Consider the following 27,558-nt stretch of genomic DNA (forward strand, 5'->3'; position numbering starts at 1 on the left):
AGGGATGGAACCCTCGACCTCATGGTTCCTAGTCGGATTCATTAATCACTGCGCCCATGACGGGAACTCCCAGAAAACCAATTCTTTAATGTTATCTAATAATCATTCTGTATTTCATTTCTACTGATTGTTTCAGAATTGTCCGAAAATTGCACTGACTGTTATCTCAAGTTTTTTACTTAACAGGTCTCCCTTCTTTTCATTCGTTCCCTCGTTCCATTAATTTGTTGGAAAAACTGGATCATTTGCCCTGTAAAACTCTCCACAGTCTATATTTAGCTTAATTTATCTTGTACCTTTGGTGGTTCTTAATGTATTTCTCCAATCCTCACATTTCTTTAAATGGTAGCAAAATCTGTAGGCTTGATTAGCTTCAGGTTCTTTTTCTTTTTCTGTCCCAAATACTTCAATGGTAGTGCTGTATACTTTCTATTATGTCACATCAAGAGGTGCCTAATGTCTGGTTGTGCCATTTGGGGGGCATGTTTAAAAATGATCTGTAGGATCTATGATTCATTGCAAATATGGTGATTTCCTCATTCTATCACTTCCACATTTATTAGCTGTGATTTTTTTTTTTTTGTCTTTTTAGGGCCACACCTGAGGCATATAGAGGTTCCTAGGCTAGGGGTCAAATTGGAGCTGTAGCTGCCAGCCACAGCCATAGCCACAGCCACAGCAATGTGGAATCTGAGCCACGTCTGAGACCTACACCACAGCTCACGGCAACGCCGGATCCTTAACCCACTGAGCAAGGCCAGGGATCGAACCTGCATCCTCATGGATACTAGTTGAGTTTGTTAACCACTGAGCCATGAGGGAACTCCTAGCTGTGATTCTTTTTTGGCCGCGCCAATAGCATGTGGGGAGTTTCGTGGGCCAGGGTTGACGAGGTGCCACAGCTCAAACTGAGCTGCTGCAGTGACAATGCCAGATCCTTGACCCACTCTGCAAGGGAACTCCTAGCTGCGATTCTTTTATTAGGAAAAACTTTCTCTCAACTGGTATATTTAATTACCTTGAAATACAGCCCATAAAGGAAAGACAAGGTAAATTTCCTTTTAGTTATCACCTTTCAAAATAGTGCCCTAGTAACCTCCACCGTCTACTGATGAGAGTTTTTCACAAATCACTATAAACTCATAGATTTAACAAATACATTTATTTCATTTGATGCGTTTCAACTCATTACATTCACTATTCTTATTGATGCTTGTCCCAGCTTTGGCCAGTGGAACCACTCGACTTTCCTTCTACTCAAATATCTTTGATGTCCTCTCTTCTGTCATAATAAGATGTTCCAGGATCATGTTGTACTTTGCCTGCCTCAGACCTGGAAGCTGCCTTTTCTTCAAGGAGCTCTGGTTTCTTTTTCCGAGAGATGAGAAGAGACCTAGTTTTGATGCAATGTAAAGAGCCGTGATTTCAAAAGAGGCTCTGAGGAGGTGTATCTTTGGGCAGCGTTTGTTGAGTGACACAGCAGGAAGGGACCCTAAGCCAGCTCTTCACTTACAGATGAACAAACAGGGTGTTAGCCACCATCAGAGCTACATGGCCGGGTCAGGAGGGCAAGGCTCTGGCAGACCCTCCCTGCGGTGTGACCTTTGGCAGGTCAAGCCCTCGCCCTGGCATCCCTTCCAGCCGGATATTCTGCGGCTCCAGGTGCGTGACTAACGTTTCCGGCACAGACGCACCCTGGGACTTTCCCGGCCCTGCCCCGCCCCGCGGAGCTGGAGAGAGTGGCGTTCGGGGGCGGGGGAGGGGGAATGGGCGGGGCCCCCGGCCTGGGAGCCGCCCCGCCCGGGCTCCAGAGCCTCAGCGCCCCCTGGCGACTGCGCTGGGCAGGGCGGGGCTGCTCGGGGGCGGGGCTCAGCGCCCGGCGGCTCCGCCTCTTCGCCCCCAAAGGGTGGGGCCGGGAACGGCGGATGTCTGCAGGAGCTGCAGAGGTTTCGCAAGGACGTGACCCTAAGGGTAAAAAACCATTGTGTCACGCGTGGTTGCTAACCGGGGTTAGCGAGCTGAACTAGTTCTCTGACGCCTGGGGAGGGAGGGGTCCAGGGAGGGCTGGGCCGAAACATCCAGATTGCCCCTCCATTAGCGCGGTGGCACACCCTGCTCCCCGCCCCCCCGGGGGGGGAACAGAAGAGGGCGCGAGCCCGCACCCCCTCTGTGCCCCAGCCTGTAGTTGGGGCGACACTATTCCTCCGGAGGTCAGCGGAATGAAGGCAGAGTTTTTCCGCCCTTTTCCTCTTCCCAATTCCAGAACCGGGCCCCATGGAGCTGGGTTTCGATTGGAAGGTGGAAATGAAAGGATGGGAGAAGCAGGGTGGTTCTCTCATAGAGAACAAAGGAGTTGGGTGCATTAGCCACAGACTGGGTTCAGCCAAGGTAGTTTAGGGGTGCCTGGCAGTATGGGGGTGGCTCTCTCCCAGTGGGGGTGGCCACGGAGATGGGGATCGATCGATCGTGTCCCTGTCTTACTAGGGCCCCAGAATAACCCAGGAACTGGGATGCTGGAGGACTGGGTCCTAGCTCTACTTCCTTTTAACTGTCACCCTGGGGAGCAGGTCACTTAACCTTTGTGGGCCTCACTTTCCCAACTTGAAGAATGCTGGTCTGGACTAGATTCTGGAATAGTTTCAAGTACTGTAAGGCATGGGGAGTGAGGGTGTCTGTCCTAAAACTGTGGAGTCAGAGAAAAAGGCTGGGCCAGGGGCCAAGGCTATCACACCCCAGTCCTCTTTCTGTAGCTCCCCATTCCCCATTCGCACTTGGGCTTCGTTAGCAAACACTTGTGCACCGCTGTTGCGTGCCAAACGTAGGCTCACCCCTGATGTTTGTAAGACCTGGGGCAAGTGTACACACGAAGGACCACATACCATGTGTCTAAATATTTAAAAGTTATAAATCAAGCTAACAAACTCTTAAATAAAATGCATTCTATCCTCCTACCTTGACAGATATACCTACATAAAAATAACAATCTGGAAGATCAGGTTCAAGTTTGGAATTCTTGTATTCCTCCACATTCTAAGCTAGAACGTGGTGGCACAGAGAGTAACTCCAGCTCAAGGGCTGTGGTGTGGCTTCCTGCTCTTCCTAACCTGTGTCCACCCCACACCCGGAGGACCCTTTCCCACTGCCCTTTAAGAGGCCACTTATGGACAGTGGTGGCACAGTCTACTGCTCCCCACCCCCCCACCCCCAGGAGGACAGACTAAGAAAAGCAGGTTCAGAATCTGTTGGGCAGGGAGTTCTGAGGTCCCAGGTATCCGAAACCCGGTGGGCATGTCCTTGGCACCTTGATTCCCCAGCGTCCATCTTGCCCAGTCTGAGGGTGGTACCTGCCAGGCGTTATGGAGATGCAGCCCTGGAGCATCTGAACTCTACGAAGGGCAAGGCCAATGCCTACAGGCAAGGTGGGAGGGTGCCAAGCAGGGGCTAGGAGGTAGCCCTTGTGCCAAGCCTGCTGGGAAGGTTGGGGTCTCAGCAGGTGGAGAAGTGGGGAAAGAAAAGAGCGAAGGCCTGAGAACCATCCATCCAGGGTCGGAATGTCTGTGAACTGTGACCACCCTGTAAAAAGGCTGGAGGTGAATCTTCGTCCTCCAGAATAACAGGCTGCACCTCCAATAGCGTTGAGCCATGTCGGGTGGGGCTGCCAACTGTGGAGCCCCTGAGAGGCAGCCTCGCCCATTGAAGAGCAGGATGAGGACCTTACAGTCCATCCCAGGGCAGCTCTGCATCGGGCATATATCCCGATGCCCTTCCCCACACCATGCCACCTTGGTAATTGGCATTTTTTTTTTTTTTTGTCTTTTTAGGGCTGCACCCTGACCATATGGAAGTTCCCAGGCTAGGAGTCGAATCAGAGCTGCACTGCCAGCCCACACCACAGCATCCGAGCCATGTCTGCGACCTATACACCACAGCTCATGGCAACGCTGGATCCTTAACCCACTGAGCGAGGCCAGGGATCCAACCTGCGTCCTCAGTCAGGTTCGTTTCTGCTGCGTTATGACAGGAACTCCAACTAGCATTTCTTTACCAATTCCAAGCTGAGGGAGCTGAACTACTATACTCCCAGCTCTCATAAGACATTCTGCCTGGAAAGAAACTCTCTTTAGGAATTTTGCCTGCGAGCTAGTGACTGCTGGAGGAGGAATGGGCCCCTCCTCTCCTGTGGGAGCAGCCTGTGGGTGTTGGTAGATAAATGCCCCAGCTCCCTGCCCTGCAGCAGAGAGAATTCTGAGAGATGCGCTCCACACTGTCTGGCGAGTGAGTGAGTTTGGCGCGGGATTAGGGGATTGGGCTCTGCCTGTCGACAGCGCCAACTAGTTTGATAACACTGTTGATTTCTACCTTCCCGGCTCTCCTGCTGGCGCTCCCATGATTGCTCGACATGCCAGTGCTTCCATGTGTGTCCTTGTCCCTGGATCTGCCTCTGGGGAAATCTGCACTAAGCATAAGGACATTTCCTGTCGCAGTTGGGCCTGGGGCGCCTCATCTGTAAATAAAAGCATGGAACGAAGTGCCCCCTGACTTCCTTCCGGGCTCTGCTGGGAGTTTGTCTGCTCCGCCTGCCTGCTGTCTAATAGCACAAGGCACCTTGCTTTGTTTCACTCGGGGCCAGGCTGAACACACCCATGCACGCTGGCCCTGAGGAATGGTCTTGTCTCCACGTGGTGTGTGTGTGTGTGTGTGTGTGTACAGGTGTGCCAGTAGGAGTTGGGGACAGAGAAATGGAAAGAAAATCTGGTTTCGTATTCAAGCCCCTCTGAGGGCGCCTATTGGAGGCCGCTAAAGTCTGAACCCCTGAACCCGAGGAAGAATTTTGTCTTTTCCTTTCATTAGAGGCCCCTTGCTGAGTCGCAGCTGGCGGCCTCCAAACTGATGCAGCAGGAATTACAAAGAAACACTAGGGCTTGCCGACTCCCTCTCCCCACCCCCACTGCTGCTGGAAACTTTTCTAGAAGGCCACCTGCAAAGGCAAAGCGTTGCATCCTGGGCCACCTCTCATGTAGCATACCCCTCCTCCCTCTTCCTGTCCCTCTGATCAGCCACCAACTGCATCATGACAGAGAGCCAGCTAACTGGGATAACAGGATCCGGTCTGAAATTTCTCCCTGAGGGGTATGCTAGTCAATGGCACTTCCGGTGACGACCCCTCACCCTTTGCTTTTTTTCCCCTTGGGAACGAAGTTGTTTGTTTTATAGCTGTACATGCGGCATATGGAGGTTCACAGGCTAGGGGGCGAATCAGAGTTGCAGCTGCTGGCCTACACCATAGCCACAGCCACACCGAATCCTTAACCCATCAAGTGAGGCCAGGTATCAAACCTGCATCCTCATGGATACTATATCAGGTTCTTCTTCTTTTTTTGTTTTGTCTTTTTGCCTTTTCTAGGGCCGCTCCTGTGGAATATGGAGGTTCCCAGGCTAGGGGTTGAATGGGAGCTGCAGCCACTGGCCTACGCCAGAGACACAGCAACTCGGGATCCGAGCTGCGTCTGCAACCTACACCACAGCTCACGGCAACACTGGATCCTTAACCCACTGAGCAAGGCCAGGGATCGAACCCACAACCTCATGGTTCCTAGTCGGATTCATTAAGCACTGAGCCACAACGGGAACTCCCTATGTCAGGTTCTTAACCCGCTAAGCCACAACGGGAACTCCTGGGAACGAAGTTGTGAAGACGAAGCTGTTTGGTCCCCGTTGAGGTCAGTGGTACTAGCTGGCCTGGTGGACCCTCCCTCTCTCCCCTGAGAGGCTTCTGATTGCTCCCTGCTTCCCACTCTGGAGAAATGTCTGATATCACAGGCAGAGGTGGCCTTCTTCAGGGAACTCCTTGGCCTGGAGCCACAGGCCCACCAGCCTGGAGAAGTCTGAAAGCAAGGTGGACCCAGTCAGTGTGGTCCGGGGTTGTAGGTGCAGACAGGCTGCCCTCACGGTCACACGTTTCAGCCTCTGGCCTTCTGCTGGGGGAGCAGAGGCTTCATGGGGCCAAGGTTCAGAGGGAAGCCTTCAAGGACACCCCTCTGCGTGCCCCCCCCCCCACTAATTGGTCACAAGGGGAGCGCTGCCCACCACTCACCTCTCTGCAGGGTGAGCCCACCCCTGGCAACAGGGACTTCATTTGGGGGGCTTACTCCACCCACTTCCCCACCCCATCCCTAGAATGATTTCCTTCCCAGCGGAGCTTATGACAAGTTCAGCCATATGGAAGAAAGCAAAAATTCCTCAGGGCACAGCAGTCTGAGATGCTTAACCTCACACCCTGCAACTTGGTTGTGGGATGGGACTCCTGGCCCATCAGCACCAGCACACCAAGGCCAGGACAGCCAGGGCATGGCAGGTTGCCAGGGCATGGCAGGTTGCCATGGATACCTGGGAGCGTGCTCCAAGCAGAGCTGAGGTCCAGACTCTACAGCCAGGCCTGGTGGATCTGCGGGGCCAGCAGCAGAAGAATGTGGGGGCACCCGCACTGCTGCCACCACCTTGAGCAGACCCCCTCCACCACCCCCCTAAAACAGGGTTTTCTATTTTAGGGACCATAGGAATCTTGTTATAGTGCAGGGGCTGACTCCAGAGGCCTGGGATGGGGATGGGGTGCTGAGAGTCCTCATTCTTTTTTCTTTTTAGGGCGGCACCGTGGCATATGGAAGTTCCCAGGCTAGGGGTCAAATCGGAGCTGCAGCTGCCGGCCTACGTCGCAGCCACAGCAATGCCAGATCCAAGCCGCATCCGAGACCTATGCTGTAGCTTGCAGCAACGCCGGATCCTTAACCCACTGGGCAAGGCCAGGAATCGAACCCACATACTCAAGGATACTTGTTTGGTTCTTAACCCGCTGAATAGGAGCTCAGATTCCCCGTTTTTGTTTTTTTTTTTTTAGGGCCGCACCCATGACATATGGAGGTTCCAAGGCTAGGAGTCTACTCAGAGGTACAGCTGCCAGCCTGCGCCACAGCCACAGCAACACCAGATCCAAGCCACATCTGCGACCTACACCACAGCTCACGGCAATGCCGGATCCTTGACCCACTGAGCCAGGCCAGGGATGGAACCCGAATCCTCATAGATGCTAGTCAGATTCGTTTCTGCTGAGCCACAGCGGGAACAACCCCAGTCTGTTTTTGGATCATCTACCGTCAACCATTCCACAGAGAAAGAAAAGCAGCAGCCTGCATTTCAGGAAAATACCGTTATTTTAAGCTGTTTTGTCCCTTCCCCACCTCTCCTAGTTATATGACGTGTCCTTAGTGAAAATGCTGATAATGCTTTTTGGGTGGCGGGAAGCCAATTTCTAGCTGCAAATTACTTGGGGCTGGGGCTGGGGCTGGGGTCAGGGCAGGAGGCGGGGTCTGTGGAGGGTTTAAGGAGAGAAAGGGGCCAGGCAGATGGAGAAGCCAAGGCCTGGGGATAAAGCTGATTGGTGTGTCAGCAAAATCTGTCACTGGCTTTTGGTGATTCAAAAGGCAGACACATTTTTTCATCTCTGTTAATCCTCCTCTGATACAGGATTTTCCTGCCATTAAATCTGGAGAAAGAAAAATAAGCACTCAAACCTGCACAAGCAACTATTTCTCCCCGCCCCTCCCCACTGACTTCTGGGTCAGGCCATTTTTAGCGTCTGTGGCTGCTTGACTTGGGAGATGGATGATGGGCTGGGGGAGCTGAAGGGCGCCTCGGAGGAGGAGGAGCGGGATAAGACAGACCCCCAGGATGGTAAGTGTCATCTGGAAACTATTCACTAATGTTTCTCTGCAGTGGTTTCCTCTTTGTCCGTTTCCTTGCTGGGTTGTCAGTGAGTCCATGTGAGTTGCTGGTTTAGAATGATGAAGGGTTTCCAAACGGATCCAAGCTGTCAGTGTGGGGGAGCATCTGATTGGCTGCTGTTCCTGGCTTCTCTTAAACCAGCACCAGGATGGTGGGGAGAAATGTGTGTGGAGAAGAAGCGGGGAAAGGCAAGGCATTCAAGAAGAAGTGGAGGAGCTCCCGTAGCAGCTCAGCGGTTAACAAACCTGACTAGCATCCATGAGGACGCAGGTTCAATCCCTGGCCTTACTCAGTGGGTTAAGGATCTGGTGTTGCCGTGAGCTGTGGTGTAGGTCACAGATGCGGCTCGGATCCTGTGTTGCTGTGGCTGTGGTGTAGGCTGGCAGCTGTAGCTCCGATTCGACCCCTAGCCTGGGAAACTCCATATGCCAAAAAGGCAAAAAAAAAAAAAAAAAAAAAAAAGAAGTAGAGGTGTAGAAAGGGGCCCAGTGACTTGGTTCTCGCGGGATCCCTCCTGGGTACCCGGTAACCTGTGCTCTCTCCCCACAGGTAGGGATCCCACAGCTGGGTGGTTCTAAGCCACCAGGTGCATGAAAGGCTACGGGATGCTGGTCCTTCTGCTGCATGGTGAGTTCTGAGGCCCCTCCTTCTGTCCCATAGGAGGCAGCTGCCAGTGGGTGCAGGCGTTGGAAGATGTGTGGAAACCCCAGGGCTTCTACCCAACAAGCATGGGCTTCAGGTGGCTTCCATGAAAGCTGTACCTGGACAACAATTCTTCTCATTAGGTTTCAGTTAAGGTGTGATCATGGGAAGGGGACAGAGAATGAAAGAAAACAGCAGGCGGTGGGGGTTGCTTTGGGTTGTTTGTTTAAAAGACCCCTAGCCTGGAAACTTTCATGTGCCACGGATGCAGCTCTAAAAAGCAAAAAAACAAAAAACAAAACCAAAAAAGGCCTGGAGTTCCCCTTGTGGCTCAGCAGGTTAAGAACCCAACATAGTTCCATGCGGATGTGGGTTCGATTCTTGACCACGCTCAGTGGGTTAAGGATCTGGCATTGTGGCAAGTTATGGAGTAGGTCACAGATGTGGCTCGGTTCTGTCATGGCTGTGGCTGGCAGCTACAGCTCCGATTCGCCCCCCTGGCCTGTGAACTTACATATGCCGCAGGTGCAGCTGTAAACAAGCAAAAGCAAAAACAAAAACTCCTGAGCCAAATATATGAAATAACCTCTTGGTGCTTCTCTTATTCTCATTTTGGATATGAATTCATTGGTGTAATCACCAAAAACTACAGTAGTTTTGTAATCACATTATTTTAAGGTCATTTATAAAAGAAAATCCCTTAAAGAAATCATGTTAAAGGAAGACGATGACATGAAAAATATCATGGTGGAATTGTGTGATTACAGATGTTTAGAAATTTTTCCCAAGTGTTTTTGGTCCTAATGCTATATGGGTTTTCATGTAGCAAGAAGACCCATCCCAAGTTCTTTCCCACACTGCTCCAGCTCCAGCTGTTCCAACCTAACCGAGACAGCCCATGGAAAAGGCCCCCCCATTAAGTTCTGCAGTAAGTGATTTACACAAAGAACCGGTTTTCTGACCCTCAGGTGAATGTCATTTTTGAGATTCTAACTATCCCGGTAATAGACCCCTCTCTGCAGTGCTGGCAGAGAAAATGTCACCCGATAGTTCTACAAAATGGCAGTAATAGAATTTTCTTACTCTTTTCTTACAAAAGTAGAACTTGGAGTTTCCGTTGGGGCGTAGCGGAAACAATCCGACTAGGAACCATGAGGTTGCAGGTTCGATTCCTGGCCTCGCTCAGTGGGTTGAGGATCCAGCGTTGCCATGGGCTGTGATGTAAGTTGCAGATTCGGCTTGGATCCCGTGTTGCTGTGGCTGTGGGGTAGGCTGGCAGCTACAGCTCCAATTCGACCCCTAGCCTGGGAACCTCCATATGCCGTAGGTGTGGCCCGAAAAAGACAAAAAAAAAAAAAAAAAAAAAGTAGAACTTGCTCTGCTCAGTGAATTAACAGGTACACACGGTATCTTCAGTACATTCAGGGGATATCATGAGAGCTATAACTGCATAGGCTTTGTCCCTGAGAAACTTACATTCTTTAATGGCAGACTCCATAAGTAAATCACACACACACACACACAATTAGAACGAGGTGCAGGGAACAGTGTGATAAACAGGACATGACTTCCTAGCTGGAGGAGCCTCTAAAGGACAGAGGTTGACATTTATATGATTACAAACAACCACTTCCTTGCCATTTCTCCTACCTAGAAAGGATATGAAGTTTGATTGACTCATGGGGACAGAATGTTTGCTCCTGAGAGCCAGTTTTATTTTAAACATGTACCCAGAGCACTCCCGTTCCTCACGGAAAGCAGACAGTATTCATAGCCCGCGTGCTGCCAAACAGGAACTGTCCCTGCTGCAAAAAACCCGAAATACGGGCAGACTTCTTGTGACAAGTTGGAGAGCTGAGCAGTGTGACATCATTTGCTAACAATAGATGCACTTAAAATTAATGACCCTCTCCACATCCCCGGTGCTTTCATTTAAAACGCACGCGGCAGCACAGACCATATTACTCTGACGACACGTCACAAAGATTACGGACGACATGTTCCAGAGAAGCAGGCAGGGGTAGGACTCTACCTCCCCGGCTGGAGAAAAATGACCAAATCGGCTGGACAAAACAAGGTCTTGGTGGAATCAGAAGTGGCTCGCTCATGGCAGGGTAAATCTGGGGCAAAACTGAAACAAATTCTCCCAATTGGAGGATCTCCTGGATGTGCCTCCCCCGCCTCCCCCTCATGGCACTCCTTCAGGGTCTCCGGCTGCCCATGGCACGAGAGCCTCCTTCCTTATCTTGCTTTGCAGGGCTCTCCACGATCAGCTTGCTGTAAACCAGGAGTCTTTAAAGAGGGCCTGGGTTTGTGTTTTATTCACCTCACTGTGTCTAGGGTCTTTTTTTTTTTTTTTTTTTGTCTTTTTGTCTTTTCTAGGGCCACTCCTGTGGCATATGGAGGTTCCTGGGCTAGGGGTCGAATCAGAGCTACAGCTGCCGGCCTACACCACAGCCATAGCCACGCAGGATCCAAGCCACGTCTGCGACCTATGCCACAGCTCACGGCAATGCCGGATCCTTAACCCACGGAGCAAGGCCAGGGATCAAACCCACAACCTCATGGTTCCTAGTCGGATTTGTTAGCCACTGAGCCACGACTGGAACTCCTAGGGTCTTACAGTAAGTGCTTAATAAGGGATGGCTTGTTGAATGGGCAAAACTACCCAGATTGGAACCATTACAATATCTGATAAAGGTCTTGCATAATATATATATATTAAACTCAGCAAATCCAATAAGAAGCAACCCAATTTTTATAAATTGGCAAGCATTCTTTTTTTTTTTTTTTTTTTTTTTTAATGGCTGCATCCGCAGCATGTGGAAATTCCTGGGCCAGGGATTGAATCCAAACCACAGCTGCAACCTGTGCCACGGCTGTGGCAACACTAGATCCTTTAACCCACTGTGCTGGGCTGGGGATTGAACCTTTGTCCCTGCAGCAACCCGAGCTGCTGCAAGTGGATTCTTAACCCACTGCACCACAGTGGGAACTCCACTGGCAAACATTTTTTTTTTTGGGGGGGCGCACCCGCAGCATATGGAGATTCCCAGGCTAGGGGTTGAATCGGAGCTGCAGCTGCCAGCCTACACCACAGCCACAGCAACACCAGATCCGAGCCGCATCTTCAACCTACACCACAGCTCATGGCAATGCCAGATCCCTGACCCCCTGAGCAAGGCCCAGAGATCGAACCTGCATCCTCATGGATACTAGTCTGGTTTGTTACCACGGCTCCACAGCAGGAATTCTGGTAGCTCGTTCCTTTTGATTGCCAAGTAGTGTTCCCTTGTCTGGGTGTCCTGGTCTGTTTATCCATTCCCCTATTGTTGAGCATTTAAATTGTTTCTAGTTCAGGGCAAGTATACTTAGGGCTTTGTGGGGCCTAGTGTTCTCCTCGGCTGGGGCAGCTCTCCATCCTGAGTTCCACCAGGCCTGGGAGGCCATCAGCAGACCCCGCCTCCGAAGATGAACTGATTCCACCATCCCGCACGACGCACACTGGCCAGCACAGCTGCAGTGTGAATCCCTGATCCTGTCTTTCCTGTTGCAGAAGGTACCATCGTGATGTGAGAAGCAAGTTCTAGGGTGACTGTGTGGTCAGAGGCCACTGCCCCCCGCCCCCCAACACGGCATGTCTGCCTCCCCCAGCCCAGTTGGTTCTGCAAATCCAGTCCCGGGGCTTGGTCTGAGGAGCAATTGCGATCGCATTTACTAGGAATGGGAAAGGAATGACTTCTAGGGCCAAGGTGGCTGCTGAGATTTTGCTGAATCCAGAAAATGGACCATATTTTCCCTTGCTATTTTGGTTTCCTGAGGCCCAAGTCTTTTGCAAACGATGAGAATGAAGAAATACTTCAAACTCCGTCTGTGGTTGGAAACTCCATGAGTAACTGTTGCCCTAGCAAACCTCCAGGGGCGAAAAATCACATATTCTGAAAGCTGCGGACCTATGAAGGAGAAATCCCTGAGCTGGTCTGCATTAAGACATCATTCTGAGGGCATCTGAGCCTGGTCATTGCTGCCCCCCTGCAGTTTGGGGGGTTGCCCGGTACCCTGGGTCAGAACACAGAGGCAGGGCTCCATTTCTGGTATTTCCCCCAATTCAGGGACATCTTGAAACTTTTGCCCCCCTTTTTCACATAAAATTAACTATTAATCAACGTGAAGTGGACAGTTTGGGGAGTTCTTGCTGTGGCACAATGGGATTGGCAGTGTCTCTGCAGTGCCAGGACGCAGGTTCCATCCCTGGCCTCCCACAGTGGGTTAAAGGATCTGGTGTTGCCCTAGCTGTGGCACAGGTGGCAACTGTGGCTCGGATCTGATCCCTGGCCCGGGAACTCCATATGCTGTGGAGTGGTCAAAAAAGAAAAAGATTAAAGCCTACGTTTCGATGGCATTTAGTCCATTCGCAGTGTTGTGCAACCATCCCCTCTAGTTCTTAAGACATTTCCGTCACCTTAAAAGGAAACCCTGTGCCCATCAAGCAGTCACTCCCCACTCTCCTTCCCCCAGCCCCTGGCAACCCCTAATCCACTTTCTGTCTCTGTGGATTTGCCTCTTCTGGGTGCTTCATATAAATGGAAGCACACGGGGCCTTGTGTGACTGCTTTCACGTAGCATAATGTGTGGGGTTTTTTTTTTATATGTTTTTTTTGCGTTTTTATTTTTTAATTGTATTTTTATTTTATTTAATTAATTAATTAATTTATTTTTTGGCTTTCTGTCTTTTTTCTAGGGCCACACCGGTGGCATGTGGAGGTTCCCAGGCTAGGGGTCAAATCGGAGCTGTAGTTGCTAGCCTACACCACAGCCACAGCAACACTGGATCCTTAACCCACTGAGCAAGGCCAGGAATTGAATCTGCGTCCTCATGGTTCCTAGTCGGATACGTTAACCACTGAGCCACGATGGGAACTCCTTTTTTGCGTTTTTAGAGCCACACCTGCGGCATATAGAGGTTCCCAGGCTAGGGGTCGAATTAGAGCTGTAGCCACTGACCACAGCCATAGCAACGCTAGATCGGAGCCACTTCTGTGCCCTACACAACTCATGGCAACACCGGATCCTTAACCCACTGAGTGAGGCTTCATGGATACTAGTCAGATTCATTTCTGCTGAGGCACGATGGGAACTCCTCACCTAGCGCAATATTTTCGAGGTTCAGCCACGTTGAAACATGTGTAGGTACTTCATTCCTTTTTATGGCAAATTAATATTCCACCGTGTGGCATTTTGTTTATCCATGTGTCTGTTGATGAACACTTGTGGCTTCCATTTTTGGGTTATTTTGAAAGGTGCTATATGGACATTCATGCACAAGTATTTGTTAGAACACCTACTTTCACCTAGGAATGGGACTGCTAGGGCATATGGTAACTCTGTGCTACACCTTGTAACTTTTTTTTTTTTTTTTGTCTTTTTGCCATTTCTTGGGCTGCTCCCGCGGCATATGGAGGTTCCCAGGTTAGGGGTTGAATCGGAGCTGTAGCCGCTGGCCTACACCAGAGCCACAGCAACGCGGGATCCGAGCCATGTCTGCAACCTACACTACAGCTCACGGCAACGCCGGATCCTCAACCCACTGAGCGAGGCCAGGGATCAAACCCACAACCTCATGGTTCCTAGTCGGATTTGTTTCCGCTGAGCCACAACGAGAACTCCCTTGTTTTTGGCTTCTATGCGGGACTTATAATGTAGGAGATTCCCTAAACGTATGCACAGTGCTTAAAAGGTGCTGGGTAGCCAGAAAAGGTTATCAAATGCCCACTACAATCAGAGATGGTTTGTTCGCAAGTAACGGAAATCCACTGGTCCACACAGATGGTTTGAGTGGGTTTCTGAAATGGAAACATGGAAATGTCACAGAAATAGCTCTAGCAGGGCTTTATGGGAGCTAAAGGGCTGGCCAGGAGCTTCCCCCTCTCCCTGATCTCCTTTTCTGGGATTCTCATGGCTGATCTAGGCCTCTCTCTGCACACCAGTTTCCTCACCTTGCCCTTGGCTCCTGCTGCCCAAGACTGACCTGCACGTGGCTTTGGAACAAACACCAGTCCCGGTGCTACACAGGTTGGTCACATGATCTCACCTTCCGATTCCATGTTCACAGGGAAGGAATGAATCTGATAGGCTCTGCTAAGCTCACATGTTCACCTGTGGTCCAGACAACTGTGGCTGGGAGGAGGCTGCAGAGACACATGGGGCTCTGAGTGGGGTATTTTATTTCTTAGAAGTGGTACTTGGGGGAGTTCCCGTCGTGGCGCAGTGGTTAACGAATCCGACCAGGAACCATGAGGTTGCGGGTTCGATCCCTGCCCTTGTTCAGTGGGTTAATGATCCGGCCTTGCTGAGAGCTGTGGTGTAGGTTGCAGACGTGGCTCGGATCCTGTGTTGCTGTAGCTGTGGCGTAGGCTGGCAGCTGCAGCTCCTATTTGACCCCTAGCCTGGGAACCTCCATATACCGCAGGTGTGGCCCTAGAAAGACAAAAAAAAAAAAAAAACAAAGAAAAATAATATATGTAGCAAGATTTACCCTGAGCAAATACTTATTAAAAGTTGGTTGTTCTAAGAAGAAAAGAAACCGGAGTTCCTGTCATGGTGCAGCGGAAACGAATTCGATTAGGAACCATAAGGTTGTGGGTTCAATCCCTGGCTTTGCTCAGTGGATTAAGGATCCAGCGTTGCTATGAGCTGTGGTGTAGGTCACAGATGCGGCTTGGATCCTTCCCTGCTGTGGTTGTGGTGTAGGCCAGCAGCTGCAGCTCGGATTCAACCCCTAGCCTGGGGAACCTCTATATGCCATGAGTGTGTCCCTAAAAAAGCAAAAAAAAAAAAAAAAAAAAAGAAACCCATAAACTATGATTAATTTGAATAACATTAGACATGTTTGTATCACCTTGACAACGTGCAGTACCACACTTTCCAATCTCTTGTCCTGTGCATATTTGCTGTCGTTGATCAAACAGTCAAGGAGCTCCCATTGTGACTCAGCATGTTAAGGACCTGACATTGTCTCTCTGAGGACGCAGGTTTGAGCCCTGGCCTCAATCAGTGGGTTAAGGATCCAGTGTTGCTGTGGCTGTGGTGTAGGCCTGCAGCTGCAGCTCTGATTTGACCCCTGGCCCGGGAACTTCCATATGTCATAGGTGCAGCCGTAAAAAGAAAAAAAATCAATAATAAGAATAGAAAAAAGAGTTTTATTTGAGCCAAACAGAGGAGTAGCCCAGAAGCCTATTTCCCAGGTTATTCTGAGAAACTACTTCAGAGAAGCAGGGTTTTGAGCACAGTTTTATATCTTGTCAGAACAAAGAACATTAAAGTCAAGGTTACATTTCTTCAAGGTCTCAAAAGAACAACAACAAAACAGACAGACCCGCAGGTACACAGAAAGACAGTATGGCGTTAGCGCCTGGGAATGAGTCTTTTTTTCTTTTGGCCAAGCCCACAGCATGCAGAAGTTCCCAGGCCGGGGATTGAACCTGCGCCACAGGACTGACAACACCGGATCTTTAACCCACTGAGCCACACAGAACTCCTGGGAAGGGCGGCTTTAGGGCTGCACCCGCGGCATATGGAGGTTCCCAGGCTAGGGGTTGAATCGGAGCTGTAGCAGCTGGCCTACACCACAGCCACAGCAACGCCAGAACCAAGCCTCATCTGCGACCTACACCACAGCTCATGGCTACGCCAGATCCTTAACCCACTGAGCGAGGCCAGGGATCAAACCCGCATCCTCATGGATTCTAGTTGGGCTCGTTAACTGCTGAGCCATGAAGGGAACTCCTAATCTTTATTTTTAACATAGACATTCTTTACTTCTCAGTAAGTGTGCCCTTTTCTTAAATAGCTAAAGCAGATAAATAATCTATATTTCATAGGCCACAAAGAGGCTATTTTAGTTAGCATCATATTCAGGTTAACTCATGTATAAGCCAGAATGACTTACCTATATCTCCCTATGTGGAAGTTTCTTTTGTCATTGGCTTTGGGGGTTGAATACATCTGCAGGCCTTGCTCTGTTGAGCTCCCAGAGCCACTTCCAGCAGCTCTGTCCTAGAACTGCATATACATGTAATTGTATAGTATGTAGTCTTGTGTCAAGTCTCTTTTGCGCAACATAATGTTTTTGTTGTGTCAGTAGTTTCTTCCTTTTTATTGCTGAGCGGTATTCCACTGTGTGATAGGTTGTAATTTATTGCTCTCCTGTTGGGTAATTTCCTGTTTGGATCTATTATGAATGTCACTATGAACATTCTTCTACAGTCTTTATGTGGACATTTTTTTTTTTCATTTCTCTTGGGTAAATACCTAGGAATTGCTGAGTCATAGTCCTATGTTTAGTTTTAATACTTGCTGCCAAAGTTTTCCAAAGTTATTCAACTATTTTCTATTATCATCGACGATGATGAGAATCCAGCGGTTCTACATCCTCACCAACATTTTGGGGCCAGCCATTCTGATGTGTGCGTGTGTAGGGAAACCTCACTGTAGTTTTTTTTTTTTTTTTGCCTGCTTTTTAGGGCAGCACCTGCAGCACATGGAAGTTCCCAGGCTAGGGGTTGAATCGGAGCTATAGCTGCCGGTCTATACCATAGGCACACGGGATCTGAGCCACACCTGTAACCTACACACAGCTCATGGCAATGCTGGATCCCCGGCCCACTGATTGAGGCCAGGGATTGAACCTGCATTCTCATGGATACTAGTTTGATTCGTTTTCACTGTGCCACAGTGGGAACTTTGTAGTTTTGTTTTATTTTTTTGGCTGTGCCTGCGGCATGTGGAAGTTCCCAGGCCAGGGACTGAACGCATGCCACAGCAGTGACAACACTGAATCCTTAACCTACTGAGACACTAGGGAACTCCCTCATTGTAGTTTTAATTTGCACTTCCCTAATAGTTAATGATGTAGAGGTTCTTCTCCTATGCTTAAAATCTACTTAATACATTCTTTTGTGAAGTGTTCAAATCATTTGTCTTTTCATTATTCTTCACTCATAGAAGTAGTCTTCAAAATATTCTATATCCAAGTCTTTCTCTCTCTCTAACACACACACACACACACACACACACACACACACGGTAATCTTTTAAAAAAACAGCTTTAGGAGTTCCCATTGTGGTGCAGTAGAAACGAATCCGACTAGCAACCATGAGGTTTTGGGTTTGATCCCTGGCCTCGCTCAGTGGGTTAAGGATCTGGCGTTACCATGAACTGTGGTGTAAGTCACAGATGTGGCTTGGATCTGGTGTTGCTTTGGCTGTGGTGTAGGCTGGCAGCTGTAGCTCTGATTCGACCCCTAGCCTGGGAACCTCCATATGCCATGAGTATGGCCCTAAAAAAAGCAAAAAGCAAAAAACAAAAAAATAAAAACAAACAAACAACAAAAAAAAACACCCAAAAAACAAAAACAGCTTTATTGGAGTTCCTATTGTGGCTCAGTGGGTTAAGAACCTGACTAATGTCCCTGAGGGTGCAGGTTCGATCCCTGGCCTCACTCAGTGGGTTAAAGCGTCCAGCATTGCCATCAGCTGCAGAGTAGGTCACAGATGCGGCTCGAATCCCATATTGCTATGGCTGTGGTGTAGGCGGCAGCTGCAGCTGCAATTTGACCCTGAACCTGGGAATTTCCACATACCACAGGTGCAGCCCTAGAAAGAAAAAAAAGCAAAAAAACCACCTTTATTGAGGTGTAATTGACATATTGACATATAACAAATTAAACATTTAAAGTGTACCCTTGTGAAACCATCAGCACAGCTGAGCTAATGAACATATTCCATGTCCATCACCCCCAAAACTCATGCCCCTTTATAACTCTTCCCTTCTGCTCCTCTTTGCCTTCCTACGCATCCCCAGCTAACCACAGATCTGTTACTGAAGACCAATCCGTAGTTTCTAGAATTTTTTTGTGAATGGAATCATATAGCATGTACTCTTTTCTTTTTTTTTGGTCTGGATTTTTTCTTTTATTTATTTTTGTTTTTTTGCTTTTTAGGGCCGCACCCACAGCATATGGAGGTTCCCAGGCTAGGGGGCTAAATGGAGCTACAGCTGCTGGTCTACACCACAGCCACAGCAATGCCAGATCTGTGCTGCGTCTGTGACCTACACCACAGCTCACGGCAACGCTGGATCCTCAACCCACTAAGCGAGGCCAGGGGTGGAACCTGCAACCTCATGGTTCATAGTCAGATTCACTAATCAATGAGCCACGAAGGGAACTCCACATATCTAGTATTATTTGATTTAGAGTAGATATTGTAGATAATAGTTGTAGAAACTCCAGATTCTCTTATCTCCCTTTGAAGAGTGTTGAATTTCCTTCTGGCATTCGGTTAAACTACTGGCAGATCACCTTGACATATGGGAGGCTTGATTTCAGCCTTCCTTTGGGAAGGCCTAATTCGGTTTTGCCCTTGGCTCTGGGAAATGGTCTTTACTCCTAAGGTGTGGCCCTCTGGTCTTTCAATGGAAAGCGCTAGGTATTTTATAAGCCCTTCTAACTTGGTGGACCCTAGACTCCTAATCTGTTTCCCATTAGTGGGAAATTGCCGAAATCTCTGTTTAGTTCTTGGCCTTCCATTCTCGGCTCCTTGGAGTCACCCCCCACACATGCACTTTAGGACTAAACAAAGATCTAAGGCGAGCCTATGTGCCAATTTTGTGGCTCCTCTTTTGTGGCTCCTTCTTTCTCATGGTTTCCCTTCTCAACTTCCAGCCACCGTATACTCTGACCTCTCACTTCTCAGCCCAGTAACAGTCTTGCTTTCTGCTTGAGGCTCTACTCCCAGAGTGCAGTGTAGACTTGAAAATGCCCTGAGAGAGGAGTTCCCATCGTGGCTCAGTGGTTAACGAACCCAACTAGTATCCGTGAGGACACAGGTTGGATCCCTGGCCTTGCTCCGTGGGTCGGGGATCTGACATTGCCGTGAGCTGTGGCGTGGGTCGCAGATATGGCTTGGATCCTGTGTTGCTGTGGCTGTGGTGTAGGCTGGCAGCTACAGCTCTGATTCGACCCCTAGCCTGGAAACTTCCATATGCCATGGGTACAGCCCCCCCAAAAAAATGCCAAGGGGAAAAGCCAATTAAATGTGGCTCTCAGAGGTCCCTGGTGGCTCAGCAGTTTCAGATTCTGCGTTGTCACTGCTGTGGCTCAGGTTGCTGCTCTGGCACAGGTTTGATCCCTGGCCTTGGAACTTCCATATGCTGTGGGCATGGGCAAAAAACCAAATAAACAAAATATGCCTCCCACCTTGTTTACATCTTTTCATTTAAGGGTTAGGAGTTGCCATCATGGCTCAGTGGAAACGAAACTGACTAGCATCCATGAGGATGCAGGTTCAATCCCTGTCCTCGCTCAGTGGATTAAGGATCTGGTGTTGCCGAGAGCTGGGGTGTAGGTCACAGACTCGGCTTGGATCCCGAGTTGCTGTGTCTCAGGCATAGGCCGGTGGCTACAGCTCCGATGAGACCCCTAGCCTGGGAACCTCCATATGCGCAGGTGAGGCCCTAGAAAAGGCAAAAAGACAAAAAACAAAACAAAACAAAAAGGGGTTGTATTACTCTGGTAGCCTGTTTTGGTTTCTCTCCAGTGCCTTTATAGGATTTTGTTTTAAAAATTCAAGTACAATTGATTTACAATGGCATATTCAAATGATTTTTTAAAAATATTTTTCCAGAGTTTACACTAGCAATCAGCAGGAATGTTAGTCTGATACAAGCTAGTCTGCATTATTACAAACAGAGCTCACCTAAATATGTTATTATTTTCGGAAATTTTGTTTTGGTGCCCTGTCTTTCTGGATCACTAGGCATATACTTAGTCTTCATGTTGAGTAAACCAACACTGGAGTTTAGTTGTCTGTTCTGAGATTTTGTTGATTTAACTTAAATTTGACTAAATAATCCAGTAAATTGGTTGTTCCCAATGGCTATCAAAGTTTCAGAGGCTGAAATTAGGTCTCTAATAGTGACAACATATTGAATGTTTAAAGTTAAAAAAAAGGAAGTTCCCATTATGGCTCAGCAGGAATGAGCCCGACTAGTAGTTATGAGGATGCAGGTTCAATCCCTGGCCTCACTCAGTGAGTTAAGGATCTGCCGTGAGTTGTGGTGTAGGTCGTAGACACGGCAAGGATCTTGCGTGCCTGTGGCTGTGGCTGGCGGCTGCAGCTCCGATTTGACCCCTAGCCTGGGAACTTCCACATGCTGCCAGTGCAGCCCTAAAAAGCAAAAACAAAACAAAACAAACAAAGCAAAAAAAAAAAAAACCCACACAAAACAGAGTTAAGAAACAATTTTTTTTTTCTTTTTTAGGGCTGCGCTCGCAGCATATGAAGGTTCCCAGGCTAGGGGTCAAATCGGAGCTGCCGGCCTACACCATAGCCACAGCAACGTCAGATTTGAGCGGTGTCTGTGACCTACACCACAGCTCACGGCAACACCGGATCCTTAACCCACGGATCAAGGCCAGGGATCGAACCTGCATCCTCAGGGATACTAGTCAGATTTGTTAACCACTGAGACATGACAGGAACTCCCAATGATTTAATCTATTTTGTAAAATAGGTAATACATTCACATAGCTCAAAATTTACAAGGTAAAAAGGATATACAAGAAAAAGCTTCAACCTCACCTTTCTGGCATGTCTTTGTTTTTTTTTTTTTTTTTTTTTTTTAAACTGGCTGTCAAAGAGCCAAAAATTTGATATCTTGAATTTTACAAGCAAATTGTTTGTATCCTGTTTGTCATAATTCCATGCATTCCCTGACAAAGTTTTAAAAATAAATGACATTCCTCCAGAAGGGATTGTTACAGAGGAAGGCATCCATTCCATTTAATTCTGCAAACATTCACAGAGCCATCCAGTGTGCCTGGAACAATATTAGCTATTGTGGAGTAGAAACATAAGTCATATGGTTGAGGGTGTACTTCTCTTAATTAGAAAGAGGAAGAGAAATAGAATGAAGGACTATCTGTAAGGAAATCAGATGCCTCTGCTTGACCCAGTTGGAAGAGTTGATAGAAAAAGGTTCTGCCGGAGTTCCCGTCGTGGCTCAGTGGTTAACAAATCCGAGTAGGAACCAAGAGGTTGTGGGTTCGATCCCTGGCCTCGCTCAGTGGGTTAAGGATCTGGCGTCACCGTGAGCTGTGGTGTAGGTCGTAGACACGGCTCAGATCTGGCGTTGCTGTAGCTGTAGCTGTGGCTGTGGCATAGGCCGGCGGCTATAGCTCCGATTCGACCCCTAGCCTGGGAACCTCCATATGCCTCGGGAGTGGCCCTAGAAAAGGCAAAAAGACAAAAAAAAAAAAAAAAAAAAAAAAAGAAAAAAAGAAAAAGGTTCTGCCTCTGTCCTGCTAATGACTGGAGTTAGGGTTATATTCTTGGCCCCGTCTCTCTAGCAGGGTGTCTCTCCTGTCCAGCAGCTGCCCTTTTTACAGCCAAGCTTAGCCCAGAGCCCAAGAATCTTGCTCAGTATCTGGACACTGAAGCTTGGTGTCTAGTTCACAGTTCTTGGGGAGAGGGAAAAGCCAAGTCTCTGGAGCACAAGAATGTCGCGGTAGCTACAGTTTAGAACTGAAGGGTTGCTCAAAAGACTGAGTATTCTCTAGCCGAAGCTGAAAGGGCTGCATCCCCTTCCTAGCAGCTAAAAAAAACCCCAACAAGTGTCCATAACAGATATACTGAAAAGACACTGGAAGCTAAGCAAACCTACAGAATCAGCAGCAAACATATCTACATACTCCTTGTGTGGCCACACCTTCAGGTTCTCACCAGGGCTTGGCTAGGCAAAGCAGGGTAGTGTGTACACAGTGCGAGCGACTGACTGCATGGTAATCCAGGGTGGTTGCTAGGAATTTGGGAGTGCTGCTGAGGACAGGTCAAATGATGAATAGCAGTGGTCAGGTTTTACATCTGGGTATCTTTGCTCTTCTGCAGGAATTTCAGATGGAGCACACTCCACCTGCCAGCTGCTCCTGGCCAGAAACTAAAACTCGTGTATCTTCCATGCTGCCTTTTCCACTGGACCTCAAGATAGGGCTTAGGATTCTATCACATGAAAGCAGGCCAGGCCATTCTGCTCTCCTGCAGGTGGCAAGCCACCCAGAGGGCTCAGGAGGTCTTTATCTGATTTTCCATATAAGTGATCAGAACAGGAGTTCTCCTGTGGCACAGCAGATTAAGGATCCAGCATTGTCACTGCAGCGGCCTGGGTCACTGCTGTAGCACGGGTTCAATCCCTGGCCTGGGATCTTCCACATGCCACAGGTGCAGCCAAAAAAAGAAAAAATGCTCAGAACAAAATTAATTTATAAGCACCAGTCCTTCCTACGATGATGTAAAAAAAAAAGTCTCTAGAGAGCAGGAGCTGATGAATGGAAATTAACTACACAGTGTCCACAATTATTCTTTTGAGATGCGTAAGAAGGTCATTGATATTTAGTATGTTGTCCTTATGGCTTAATTATAGTGACTGTTAAAGAAAAAAAAAGATTGGCTTTACTTTCATTCCCAACCTGTTCCCTAATGCTCCTTTCTTCATGAAGCTTAATTTACCCAGTGGGGGTTTTTAGGAATTGAATTTTTATGATGCGAGGAACTAGAGTAGCACCAAGAGAAATATAATGCAAACCACATACTTATATTCTCTAAGCAGCCCAATAAAAAAGTTAAAAAGAAACAATTTAGGAGTTCCCATCATGGCACAGTGGTTAACGAATCTGACTAGGAACCATGAGGTTGCGGGTTCGATCCCTGGCCTTGCTCAGTGGGTTGAGGAACCGGCGTTGCCGTGAGCTGTGGTGTAGGTCACAGACGTGGCTTGGATCCCGAGTTGCTGTGGCTGTGGTGTAGGCCGGCGGCTATAGCTCCGATTCGACCCCTAGCCTGGGAACCTCCATATGCCGTGGGAGCGGCTCTAGAAAAGTCAAAAAGAAAAAAAAAAAAGACAAAAAAAAAAGAAACAATTGACAGTGATTTTAATATTTTTAATATTAAAAATTTTTTTTCATCTTTTTTAGGGCCGCATCCACGGCATGTGGAGGTTCCCACGCTAGGGGTCAAATTGGAGCTGTAGCTGCTGGGCTACACCAGAGCCACAGCAACATGGGATCCGAGCCGCATCTGCAACCTACACCACAGCTCGTGGCAATGCCAGATCCTTCACCCACTGAGCGAGGCCAGGGATTGAACCTGCATCCCATGGATGCTAGTCAGATTTGTTTCCACTGAGCCACGATGGGAACTCTGACTTTAATATTTTAGCTAACCCAATATATCTAAAATATCATTTCTTTTCTTTTTTTTTTTGCTTTTTTTAGGGCTGCACTTGCAGCATATGGAGGTTCCCAGGCTAGGGGTTGAACCAGAGCTACAGCTGCCGGCCTACACCACAGCCACAGCAACATTAGATCTGAGCTGTGTCTGTGACCTACACCACAGCTCACAGCAATGCTGGATGGATCCTTAACCCACAGAGTGAGGCCAGGGATGGAACCTGAAACCTCGTGGTTCCTAGTCGAAGTCGTTTCCACTGAGCCACGATGGGAACTCCTAAAATATCATTTCAATATGTAATCAATATAAAAATTATTGATGTGGAGTTCCTGGTGGCCTAGTGGTTAAAAACTCAGTATTGCCATGGCTGTGGCTCAGGTTACTGCTGTGGCTCAGGTTGGATATCTGGCCCCAGAACTTCTGCATGGGGTAGGTATGGTCAAAAAACAAATTATTGATTAGATATTTTACCTTGGGGGTACTAAGTCTTTGGGATCTGGTGTGTATTTTACACTTAGACACATCTCAATTCAGGCTAGCCACATTTCAAATGCTCAACAGCCACATGCAGCGAGAGGCTAAGGTACTGGGCAGCGCAGGACTAGAGCATAGGCCACAGTGCTGCCCTCTAGGTCCCCCTAGGCATGCAGACAACAATCCTCTGAGCCGCATTCTAGGAGAGCACAAGCCATGATGCAGGCAGGAGGAGGGTTAGGATGGAGGTCAGGTGCCAGGATTCCAGGTGAGTTTTGCTGATGAAGAAGAGAACTGGAGGAGTTCTCATCGTGGCTCAGGAGTTAGCGAAGCCGACTAGCATCCATGAGGCTGGGGTTCAATCCTTGCCTCACTCAGCAGGTTAAGGATCCGGTGTTGCCCTGAGCTTCGGTGTAGGTCGCAGACGCGGCTTGGATCCCGCGTTGCTGTGGCTGTGGTGTACGCCGGTGGCTTCAGCTCCGATTTGACCCCTAGTCTGGGAACCTCCATATGGTGCCGGTGTGGCCCTAAAAAGACAAAAGACACACACACAAAAGAGAACTGGAAAGCAAAGGGGAGGGCTTTCTCCGTGAGGAAACCCGAGTAACCTCTTCGAGGTAGAAAGAGGCCCTTTGGAGGATACGGCTCCTTGGGATGTTTGAGAGGCCAGTGCATCTTGCCCCGCGGACAGGTGCGATTGGACCTAGGGCGACCCTCTGGCTGACAGCTGCTCCTTTTTTGTCTTTTCTCCTCCCTCCCCCGACACCCCCTCCCTTTTGCCCGCACCAGCAGTGATCCTCGGCCTGCGCAGCGCTCAGGCCGCCGAGGACGCCTGCGCGAGCGCCTGCCCGGCCGCCTGCGTCTGCAGCAGCGTGGAGCGCGGCTGCTCAGTGCGCTGCGACCGCGCGGGCCTCCTGCGCGTGCCGGCAGAGTTCCCGTGCGAGGCGGCCTCCATCGACCTGGACCGCAACGGCCTGCGCTTCCTGGGCGAGCGGGCCTTCGGCACGCTGCCGTCCCTGCGCCGCCTGTCGCTGCGCCACAACAATCTGTCCTTCATCACGCCCGGCGCCTTCAAGGGCCTGCCGCGCTTGGCCGAGCTGCGCCTGGCGCACAACGGCGACCTGCGCTACCTGCACGCACGCACCTTCGCCGCGCTCGGCCGCCTGCGCCGCCTCGACCTGGCCGCCTGCCGCCTCTTCAGCGTGCCCGAGCGCCTCCTGGCCAAGCTGCCCGCCCTGCGCGAGCTCGCCGCCTTCGACAACCTGTTCCGCCGCGTGCCCGGCGCGCTGCGCGGCCTGGCAACCTGACGCACGCGCACCTGGAGCGCAGCCGCATCGAGGCCGTGGCCTCCAGCTCGCTGCTAGGCCTGCGCCGCCTGCGCTCGCTCAGCCTGCAGGCCAACCGCGTCCGCACTGTGCACGGCGGCGCCTTCCGCGACTGCGGTTCCCTGGAGCACCTGCTGCTCAACGACAACCTGCTGGCCGCGCTGCCGGCCGACGCCTTCCACGGCCTGCGCCACCTGCGCACGCTCAACCTGGGCGGCAACGCGCTGGGCCGCGTGGCGCGCGCCTGGTTCGCCGAGCTGGCCGAGCTCGAGCTGCTCTATCTGGACCGCAACAGCATCGCCTTCGTGGAGGAGGGCGCCTTCCAGAACCTCTCCGGCCTCCTGGCCCTGCATCTCAACGGCAACCACCTCACCATGCTCGCCTGGGCCGCCTTCCAGCCCGGCTTCTTCCTGGGCCACCTCTTTCTCTTCCGCAACCCTTGGCGCTGCGACTGCCGCCTGGAGTGGCTGCGGGACTGGATGGAGAGCTTCGGGCGCGCAGCTGACGTGCCCTGCGCCTCCCCGGGCTCCGTGGCTGGCCTGGACCTCCGCCAGGTGGCCTTCGGGCACTCCTCCGACGGCCTCTGCGTGGACCCCGAGGAGCTGAACCTCACGGCGCCCATTCCGGGCCCGTCGCCAGAGCCAGCGGCCACCACTGTGAGCAGGTTCAGCAGCCTCCTCTCCAAGCTGCTGGCCCCGAGGGCTCCGGTGGGGGAGGCGGCCAACACCACCGAGGGGCCGGTCAATGCCTCGCTCTCCGACGGCCTTCCCTCCCGGGGGGTGGGAGGCTCCGGCCACAGGACCCCGTTTCTCTTGGGCTCTGGTCTCCTGCTCAGCGTGGCCCAGCACGTGGTGTTTGTCCTCGGGATGGACTGACCTGCCGCCTGAGGTGGCTCAGACTGCCTTGGCCGGCTCGGGTGGGTTGGGGGCCTAGTTTAGTTAACTGGGTGTTTGGTGGAGGGGGGCAGGGGGGAACAGGATGAGGGTAGGGGGTGAAAATTCCAGCGGAGGGCTGAAGGGGAGAGGAGGACCCTGGGAAGTGCCATATGGGGAATGGAGGAGGTTAAGGATTTCTGCTCCTGTCACACGGGCAACACCTGGAAGAGAAGCAAGAATGAACGTGCCCCCTCTGGTGAGAAGACTGGAAATTGGAAGTTTCTAGGGCTGCGGGGCTCCACCTCCTCCCCGCCTCCCCGCCGCCGTCTTCCAGGAAACTGGGGCTGCACGCCTGAATCAGAGCTAATTCGTTGGCCAAGTACTAAAAACTGTGCCAGTTCTTCGGTGGGACAACCAGTAAGCCCAATCCCTTTGTTTTCTACTACAGCCCTCCTCCCCCTCCCCCAGGGGCCTGGGCACACGAGGGTCCGGGAAGATGGATAGACAGGAGAGAAGGGCTGTGGGAGAGGGACTTAAGACCCGAGGCAATGGCCGCGGTTGTTGCTGTCTGAGATGTGTTTGGAAGCATTTAAAACAACGATTCATGTCATTTACTTCACAGTTATTCCCAGAGGTGGCCTTAGTGGCAAAGTAACTTTAGGGCAGGGTAGGGGAAAAAAGAGGAGGGGGCAGTGTCTTTGGACAAATAAATTTGTAAGATCCTAAGGCTGAAAAAAAAAAAAAAGATTAAACAGGTTTCTCTTCTTCAGGAATTTCCAGAGTCTTTCATATGCAAACATGCCTTGTGACTCTCCTGAGGAGGCCACAAAACCCTCTTGTCTTAAGGTTTTTTTGTGGGAAGAGTGTCCGCAAGCCAAGAGATGTGTGGAAGGGCACAGTCCCCGGCCTGGGTGACCCCACTAGGGGTGAACGTTGTTATGGGCATCACACTTCGGGGCTGACCATGGGCCAAGAGCTTAGGAGGCAGCCAGTAGCTGGCACGAGGGGCTGAGAGATCTCCCCGGGTGGGAGGAGGCCCCCTGCGAGCCCCCAGGCCTGAAGGCCAGAGAAGCAGCTGTGTGTCTGCTGCAGGCGGATTCAGGCTGCCCTCCACACGCATGTAATAACGACTGCCTCTGTCAACACTGGCCATCCTAATGTCCTCTGGCTGTTTTGAA

General features: G+C 50.2%; 1 protein-coding gene across 1 annotated transcript; it reads left to right on the top strand.

Annotated features, from left to right (window-relative positions):
• On the top strand, positions 1,837-27,153 carry NYX (nyctalopin). Its single transcript, XM_003360273.4, is given in 5 exon segments — positions 1,837-1,971; positions 7,522-7,728; positions 8,329-8,406; positions 24,970-25,476; positions 25,479-27,153. Coding segments are annotated over 3 exon segments (1,446 nt in total). The 5' UTR covers positions 1,837-1,971; positions 7,522-7,728; positions 8,329-8,369; the 3' UTR covers positions 26,381-27,153.

Source organism: Sus scrofa, chromosome X (genome assembly GCF_000003025.6).
Source record: "Sus scrofa isolate TJ Tabasco breed Duroc chromosome X, Sscrofa11.1, whole genome shotgun sequence".
Lineage (NCBI taxonomy): Eukaryota > Metazoa > Chordata > Mammalia > Artiodactyla > Suidae > Sus > Sus scrofa.